At 46.1% G+C, this 9,200-nt stretch overlaps 1 protein-coding gene across 2 annotated transcripts in view; it reads right to left on the bottom strand.

Moving 5' to 3' along the window:
* Positions 1-1,295: 1,295 nt before the first annotated feature.
* Positions 1,296-9,200, bottom strand: part of CASP9 (caspase 9) — a 31,621-nt gene continuing 23,716 nt past the window's right edge. For both annotated transcript variants that reach the window (XM_023193499.2, XM_031934677.1), the window contains 3 exons: positions 3,968-4,147; positions 2,895-3,004; positions 1,296-2,044 (listed from right to left, as the gene is read on the bottom strand). In XM_023193499.2, coding sequence (XP_023049267.2) covers positions 1,952-2,044; positions 2,895-3,004; positions 3,968-4,147 — 383 coding nt within the window. In that variant the 3' untranslated portion in view covers positions 1,296-1,951. The remainder of the gene's footprint in view (positions 2,045-2,894; positions 3,005-3,967; positions 4,148-9,200) is intronic.

Genomic DNA, 9,200 nt, shown 5'->3' with positions numbered 1-9,200 from the left:
CAACCACATTGCATAACTGCCTTGTAAATAGCAGTTTTGATTTGAGAAACAAATGAAATCTAAAAATACGCCATCCACACATTTAGAATATAAGTTTTACAGGTTCAAAGTCCCCCTACCCTGAAGCCCACACAGGACTCCTGGCTAAGACCCCCTTTACAGGAAGACCCTAACAGGTCAATGAAAAGCTGTGATTGCATCTTTTTTCCCGAAATGTCATCAGAACTCCTCAGGCAAGAGCTACTGCAGTGTGGGCTGCCTGTGACTCACATGAGGAGCTTGGCCCAGGACGACAGACAGGAAACAGCCATGCACAGCTCTGTGGTTAGGTGAACCTGAGGATTTTCTTGTGTGTCCTGCAGGTGATTACAAATAACTAACCAAAAGAAGTCCCCGGGACTGTTTCAGACTTGGAAAGGTCACAGAAGGAAAATAATATTATGTAAAGTGACAACTATACAAATCACATCTTGATGAGGGTTTTATTATTATTTATTTAGCAATCTATCCTAACATCCAGGGCCCTAAAAACCAGAAATAGGTCAGGCTCAATGGCTCAAGCCTGTAACCCCTGCACTTTGCCGATCACTTGAGTCCAGGAGTTCAAGACCAGCCTGAGTAACATGGCGTAACTCTGTCTCTACTAAAAATACAAAAATTAACTGGAAGAAGTAGTGCACACCTGTAGTCCCAGCTATTTAGGAGGCTGAGGTGGGAGGATCTCTTGAGCCCTGGAGATCAAGACTGCAGGAAGCCACGATCACATCATTTCACTCCAGCCTGGGTGACAGAGAAAAACCCTTTCCCCAAAAAAAAAAAAAAAAAAAAAAAAAGCCCAAAAAACAACAAATAGGCTGGCATAAGGACAGCTTAAAAGACCTTAGGGTGGAGCCTGTGGGGAAGCCCAACGTGTCACTATTGCACAGCACATTCACACTGCAGTCTAGGGGTGCTTCATGGGCCCCTCCCTATAATTCTCTCTGGATAATTGTGTTCCCTTGGACAAGAGACCTAACCTCCCTGAGCACAGGGTTCTCACCTTTGTTCCCTCGTTGCCTTCCTGGGATGGAATAGGGATCAAGTGAAATGAGACATGAAGAAATGGGGCTGGGTGAGGTGGTGCAGCCGGTAGTTACAGCTACTTGGGAGGGTCACTGCAGCCCAGGAGTTTGAGACCAGCCTGGGCAACATAGCGAGAGCCCAGAAAAACATGGGGAAATGTTTTGAAAAAAGCAAAAGTCTCTTTTGTAAGGAAGAACAGAGTTGGAGCAAAATGAGGGAAGAAATAGGCAAAAGAGAGTCCATATTTGCCTTTTATTTTTTAAGATTAATGCAATGTAGGAAAAATTAACAATTTTTAAAACTTCACTTAGAATTCACAGATTACAGCTGTTCAGACTCTAGTAGGCCCCAGCTTGCTGATCTATGAGAGATACTGGTTTGTGTGTAGCCAAAAATCCCTACAGACCAGTGGTTGTCAGGTGAGTAAAGTTTTATACCCCAGGACATATTTGGCAACACCTGAGAACATTTTTGTTTGGCACCACTCAGGGAGACGTGTCACTGGCATTGAGGCGAGGGACAGTGCTGAACATCCAGGACAGCCTCACAGCAAAGGGTGACCTGACCCCACAGGTCAGTAGGACAGAGGTTAATCCCTGCCCTAGAGAGAACACAGGGATCACAGGACAGTCACTAGCCCTGGACCAGCCACTGCTCAAGAGGCTACACGCAATCCATGGCATTCATCTGTCCCTCTTCCTCCACTGTTCAGCACTTGTCGCCAATCTGGAAGCTGCTAAGAGCCTGTCTGTCACTGGCAGAGAAAGAGCAGACCCTGTGCCGGCTGCAAAGTCCTTGAGTTGCAGGAAAGTCCAGGTCTCAGCCACTTTCAGGCCTGGGGCAGGAAGGCTTTGGGGTGCAAGATAAGACAGGGTGAGGGGCCCTGGCCTTATGATGTTTTAAAGAAAAGTTTTTTCCGGAGGAAATTAAAGCAACCAGGCATCTGTTTATAAATCCCTTTCACCGAAACAGCATTAGCGACCTGTAAGACATGATCATGGAGAGCTCTGTGAGTTCAGTTCTCTGGACTGAAGGAACAATTCAAGAGGGGCTAGGGGGAATGTCCACTCAACCCACACTTTAAAAACAGCTCAAACTGCAGCCTCTTTGAGCAGGAGGGCTTAAAGAACACGCACCTCAACTTTACCTTTAAAAAACTCAAAATTCAAAATTTCCAAATTCATAAAGTTCAAATCAGACTGAAAGATTTGCAAGGAGCAAGGAGTGGCCTCAGCCCCGCGGCCCCTTCTCATGGCATGAACACCTGAGCAGAGCAGCAGGGGCCGGCACGTGCTGCTTCCCCAAGGCAGCCACAAGTCTACGAGACCCTCAGAGGAAGCAACTGTTCCTAGTGGGGTTTCCTTGGAGTAGGACTGGGCCTCTCAGGCCACCTTTCCCCATCTGTTTCCTCACTGGGGCCTCCTGAGAAGGAGATGTACAAGGAGGGGTTCATAATTCTTGCGGGTCAAGAGTAGAAGACTGCGCGATGGCCACAGGGTATGGGGGGGCCCATGACCCGCCTTCGGGATCTGGACAGAGCCATCCCGCGCTGGCACCGAGGACCAGCTCCATCAGTGGAGAAGCAGGAGGTGTCAACCTGGGGACCTTGGAGGAAACAGGGAAGGCAACTCTTTGAATAAACAGCAAATGTCACCACAGGCAGGAATGCCTCTCATAGAGACACAAAAGTACTGACTCCAAGGCTCAGAGGAGTCTACTACCTTTTACCCTTGGTTTAGGCCTGCCCTGCTCACCCCCCAATCCCTAGCCCCAGGAGAACACACTGCCCCCAGCAGCCCGCCTTCTCCTTTGCAGAGGAAGGCAGCACTCACCCTGAGCAGGAGGGACTGCAGGTCTTCAGAGTGAGCCCACTGCTCAAAGATGTCGTCCAGGGTCTCAACGTACCAGGAGCCACTCTTGGGGTCCCTCAAGGAGACAAAACCTTTGGAAGGAGGAGGACTGAACACTGCTGAAGAGCCACCCCCGCCGCCCCCCGCCACCACCCCAGCCACTTACACGGGCTCAGCCGCTCTGCAGACCTTGACTCGCGCATGCATCCAGCAGGAGCAGCCTGGCCCCTGAGGCTCTGCCCTAATCATGATCTTATTTCATCTCATGACCATCTCCTGATTCTGGCTATGATTCCCGTTTTCCCAGCAAGGAAACGAAGGCTTGGAAAAGTGAAGTGACTCATCCAAGGCATAAGAAAGGAAGGAAACTGCCGGGCCCAGTGGCTCACACCTGTAATCCCAGCATTTTGGAAGGCCAAGGTGGGCAAATCACTTGAGGTCAGGAGTTCGAGACCAGCCTGGCCAACACGGTGAATCCCTGTCTCTACTAAAAATACAAAAATTAGCTGGGTGTGGTGGCGCATGCCTGTAATCCCAGCTACTTAGGAGGCTGAGGTAGGAGAATTACTTCAACCTGGGAGGTGGAGGTTGCAGTGAGCTGAGATTGTGCCACTGTACTCCAGCCTGGGTGACAGAGCAAGACTCCGTCTCAAAAAAAAAAAAAGGGAAAGAAGGAAACTACCACCTGCTGCACCTACTATGTGCCACGTACTGTGCTCAGTGACGTGCCAGCCACCTTGTTTAATCCCCATGGCAACCCCTGAGGCACAATTCCTATTCCCCTGCTAAAGATGCAAAGGCAGAGGCAGAGTCAGGCAGAGGAGAGACAAGTGAGGCATAGGAACCCAAGGGCGCAGGCCTCCTTGCAGTGCACATCCTCGCCTGCTCAGCCTGAGCCAAGATTCAGAGAGGAGAAGTCAGTCATTCAGGGTCACAGAGGAGCAAGAGACAGAACCAGGACTCATACCCTGGTCTTTTCTCTCACCACACAGCTGCCTCTAGGGCAGACAGGAAGGCCCACTGGCTGCAAGGGCGAGCCCTTCTGATGTGCTCACCCGGGAAAGTAGAGTAGGACACAAAGATGTCGCTGGGTGTGGGCAAACTAGATACAGCGTCCAGCTGGTCGAAGGTCCTCAAATCGTCCTGGAACGGGGTGGCGTCTGGCTCGGGGTTACTGCCAGAGGACTTGTCTTCAGGGGAGGTGGAGGCCACCTCAAACCCATGGTCTTTCTGATCTGCAGGAAGCAGAAAAACACACACACCTTGTCATTGAAATACACAGACAAGGATGGTTCAACATATGAAAGCTGGTGTCATGCACTACATTAACAGTGTGAGGGGAAAATCAATCTTGGGTCCCCAGACTCATTAAGCCAAACGGAAAAGTCAAGCTGGGAACTGGGTCACGCAAACCTGCCTCCTTGTTTTGGTTCCTAAATAAGATGGCTACAAGATGAACAGCTACACACCTCCCTCAGATTTTGCCCACAAGGAAATTCCTGGTGAGCTCCAAGACAGCTGTCTGATAAAATTCACCATGGCGATGTAAATGGATAGCTTATCTTTACAGAGGCATCACCCTTCTGCCCACCTGGCACAAATGCATATCTGATTATTCCCCTGTCCCATTTGTCTTTATTACCTTATGTAAAAATGCAGGTTCCCTGCATTTTCCCCTGCCCTATGTTACCTTACGTAAAAATGCAAATTCACTGAGCCAGACAAAGGCATGAATGACTATTTTCCCCCTACCCTGCTCTTACATGAAAACTGTGTACTTCTCAATATCCCGCCCTTTCCCCTTTAAATTTGGAACTCTAAAATTCATGTTCAGAGAAAAGCATAGACCTGTCTCCTGGATGCGCGTCCTTAACTTTGGCAAAAGAAACTTCTTAAATTGACTGAGACCTGTCTCAGATTTTTGGGGTTCATAAGAGAGTGAAAAAAACCTTACATCATCATCTCAATTGATGCAGAAAAAGCACATGACAAAATTTAACAACCTTTCATGATAAAAACCATCAACAAACTCAGAATAGAAGGAAACTACCTCAACATAATAAAAGCCATATATGAAAAACCCACAGCAAACATTATACTCAATGGTGAAAGACTGAAACCTTTTTCTATGAGATCACGAAGGTGGCAAGACTTTTGCCACTTCTATTCAACATATTACTAAAGGTTTTCAATAGAGCAAGGAGGCAAGCAAAAGAAATAAAAGACATTCAAATTGGAAAGAAGGAGTAAAATTGTCTCTGTTCACAGATGGTATGATTTTATATGTAGAAAACCCTAAAGATTAAGCACTATTAGAACAAATAAAATTAGCGTATTAGCAGGATACAAAGTCAACCATAAAAAATATTTGCATTTCTGTACACTAACAATGAACAATCAGAAAACGAAATTACAAAAATGGTTCCATTGACAATAGCATCAAAAATAATAAAATAGTTAGCAATTAACTTAACCAAGATGAAAGACTTGTAAAATGAAAACTACAAAACATTGCTGAAAGAAATTAAAGAAGGCTGGACGCCATAGCTCACGCCTGTAATCCCAACACTTTGGGAGGCTGAGGCAGGAGAATCCCTTGAGCCCAGGAGTTCCAGACCAAAAAAACCTCATCTCTACACATAATAAAAAATTTAGGCCGGGCGCGGTGGCTCAAGCCTGTAATCCCAGCACTTTGGGAGGCCAAGGTAGGCAGATCACCTGAGGTCAGGAGTTTGAAACAAGCCTGGCCAACATGGTAAAATCCCGTCTCTACTAAAAAATACAAAAATTACCCAGGCGTGGTGGTGGGCATCTGTAATCCCAGCTACTTGGGAGGCTGAGGCAAGAAAATCGCTTGAATCCAGGAGGCAGAGGTTGCAGTGAGTCAAGATCATGCCACTGCACTCCAGCCTGGTTAACAGAGCAAGACTCCATCTAAAAAAAAAAGAAAGAAAGAAAAAGAAAGAAGATACAGGCCAGGCACGGTGGCTCACTTTGGGAGGCCAAGGCGGGCGGATCACTAGGTCAGGAGATTGAAACTATCCTGACCAACATGGTGAAACCCCATCTCTACTAAAAATACAAAAAATAGCTGGGCATGGTGGCGTGTGCCTGTAATCTCAGCTACTCAGGTGGCTGAGGCAGGAGAATTGCTTGAACCAGGGAGTCAGAGGTTGCAGTGAGCTGAGATGGCACCACAGCACTCCAGTCTGACAACAGAGCGAGACTCCATCTCAAAAAAATAAAATAAAATAAAAGATATAAATGGAAATATATCCTATGTTTATAGATTAGAAAACTTAAAGATGTCAATACTACCCAAAGCAATTTATAGATTAAATGCAATCCCTATCAAAACCCCAATGATGTTTTTTGCAGAAACAGAAAATCTATCCTAAAATTCACATGAGAATCTCAAGGGACCCCAAATAGACAAAACAATCTGGAAAAAGAGCAAAATTGGAGGACTCATACGTCCTGATTTCAAAACTTACTACAAAGCTACAGAAATCAAAACAGCATGGTACTGGCATAAAGACAGACACAGGTCAGTGTCATTGAATAGAGTCCAGACATATACCCTCACACACATGGTCAAATGAATTTTGAAAAGGGTGGCAGGATCATTCAGTGGGGAGAGGGCAGTGGTTTTTTTGTTTTGTTTTGGGGGATTTTTGTGGTTTTTTGGTTTTTGAGACAGCGTCTCATTCTGCCACCCTGGTTGGAGTGCAGTGGTGCAATCACAGCTCACTGCAGCCTTGACCTCTGAGGCTCAAGTGATCCCCCCACCTCAGCCTGTCAAGCAGCTGGGACTACAGGTGCCACCACACCCAGCTAATTTTTGTATTTTTTGTAGAGACAGGATCTTGCCATGTTGCCCAGGCTGGTCTCAAACTCCTGGACTCAAGCAATCTGCCTGCCTTGGCCTCCCAAAGTGCTGGGATTACAGGCATTTTTTTTTTTTTAAGAGACAGGTTTTTGCTATGTTGCCCAGATTGGAGTGAAGTGGCACGATCTTAGCTCACTCCAGCCTCAAACTCCTGAGCTCAAACAATCATCCCCCAAAAATGGTTAAGATGGTAAATTTTATATTATGTGTATTTTGCCACAATTTTTTAAAAGCCATATAAAACTTGTCTTTTTTCAGAAATATAGTTGAGGAAACTGTCCACTATATCACACTCACTCACTCAAATCCTTTACTCAGGCTGTCAGGGTCACAGTGTCTCCTTTAAGACAACCAAGGGAAGAAATGTGTCTGGGGTCCCTACTCCTGACTTCTATCTTACAAATACCAGATATAGAACTATAGAACACCAGATTCCATGGATCTTGAAAGTGATCTTTTTTTTTTGAGACGGAGTCTCGCTCTGTCATCCAGGCTGGAGTGGGAGTGCAGTGGCGCGATCTCGGCTCACTGCAAGCTTCGCCTCCCGGGTTCAAGCGATTCTCCTGCCTCAGCCTCCCAAGTAGCTGAGACTACAGGTGCGTACCACCACGCCTGGCTAATTTTTTGTATTTTTAGTAGAGATGGGGTTTCACCATGTTAGCCAGGATGGTCTCGATCTCCTGACATCGTGATCTGCCCGCCTTGGCCTCCCAAAGTGCTGGGATTACAGGTGTGAGCCACTGCGCCCGGCCAGTGATCTTATTTCCAACGGCGGCTGGAAAGCGTAAAAAATGCGCAGGCCACCTCTAGCAAGCAGATATCACTATTTCATTTTATGTAATTAGGCAACTAAGACTCAGATAAGTTAAGGGGCTCCCCCCCAGACAGAGGCTGACTGGGACTTTGACCTACCTCATTTTTGAGTCTACTATTACTAATGGCTGGGATTTTTCCATGTTTCTTTACATCTGCAAAGTGATTTTATCTCTAAAATCAGTCATTGTATACCTTACATTTTTAATTCACTTGTACTTTAGAGAACGTAGAAGGCTGCAAGACATCCTAGGATGTATTTTTGGAATCCAAACTTACTCTTACTTTTCTTCTCTCCTTGTGTTTCCTCTCTATTTTGTCCTAGTGTTATCATTTGTACTTCTTGCGCTATGGCAAATCCTTTTCTAGAATCAAAGAAGCCATCAGAAAAATACCAAATAGACACCAAGTCATGGGTAGTGAAATCCATGGAGATCTTTACACCTTCTAATACAGTAATTTCCTAAGAAAATAATTCAAATGCAGTCAAAAGCTTTCTGTACAAAGACACATGTGGTTGTGTGAGCCAAAAATTAGATATCACCTAAATGGCCAACATTAGGAAAATAGTTTAGGAAATTAGTGCGTATCATGAAAACGGCCCATTATAAAGCCGTTTGAGCTAGTGTTGATGAAGGCCATGGAGATCTGGGGAACTGCTTAAGGGATAATGTTAGCTGAGAAAAGCAGACTGTGCTAATGGGCTGGAATCCAAAAGGAATATGCAAACATGAGATGGCTGTATTAGCTTATAACAGTCTGAATTTTTTTTTTTTTAGGTTGTCATTTATTTTGTCTTTTCCATTTTAAAATCTAGACTCCTCAAAGGCAATGCCAAGCTTGGAAAACAGAGAGGTCCTGGCAGGACTTGTGCCCCACATGGCTTAGCTACAAAGCCACTGAAGTGGAGACACTGAGGGAGGTCTTCCAGGATGAGGTCTTCTGTAGCAGGGCTCATGGTGGGTGGGGTAAGGCGGAGCACAGAGGGTTACTCAGGAAAGAAGGCAGCTAACAAGAGCTTTGGTTAAAACAGATATATATTTATGTATATATACTGCAGAAAAAAAGAGAAATTGTTTTTAAAATAGGCTGAAGTTGGAGGAGTGGTCCAGAGGGTCCCCTGGGAAAACACTCCCGGAGAATGTGACTGTGATCCAGGCCCTGATGCCATCAGGGAGAACGGTCCTGGTGAGAGAGACAGCAAGTGCTGGCCACAACACGGGCAGGTTTGCATGGCTGGATCTATGTGAATGAGGGAAGTCACGGTTCACCCAGAGGAGCTGGGGGCCCATCTGGCAGGGACAGAGGTGGTTCTGGCAACCCCATAATAATAACACCAAAATCTATTGACCTCTTAACCCACACACCTAAAGCTCAGAAACGATTGGTAATTGGCATTCTCCCAGCTGATGAGGGGCGCAGAATTCTGCCCCATATTTTTTTGCCTCTCAGCTATCCTGCTGCTTCTCGTGGGGGCCCCCAGCCTGCGAAGGGGGGCCTCTTTCATCTGTGACAGCCATGCTTTTCTCTAGATTTCTCGGTTCATCGTTTCTCGTTTTTTTTTTTTTTTTTGAGACGGAGTCTCG

Source organism: Piliocolobus tephrosceles, chromosome 1 (genome assembly GCF_002776525.5).
Source record: "Piliocolobus tephrosceles isolate RC106 chromosome 1, ASM277652v3, whole genome shotgun sequence".
Lineage (NCBI taxonomy): Eukaryota > Metazoa > Chordata > Mammalia > Primates > Cercopithecidae > Piliocolobus > Piliocolobus tephrosceles.
The sequence above is the reverse complement of the archived record's forward strand: the minus strand, read 5'-3'. Positions and strand labels throughout refer to the sequence as shown.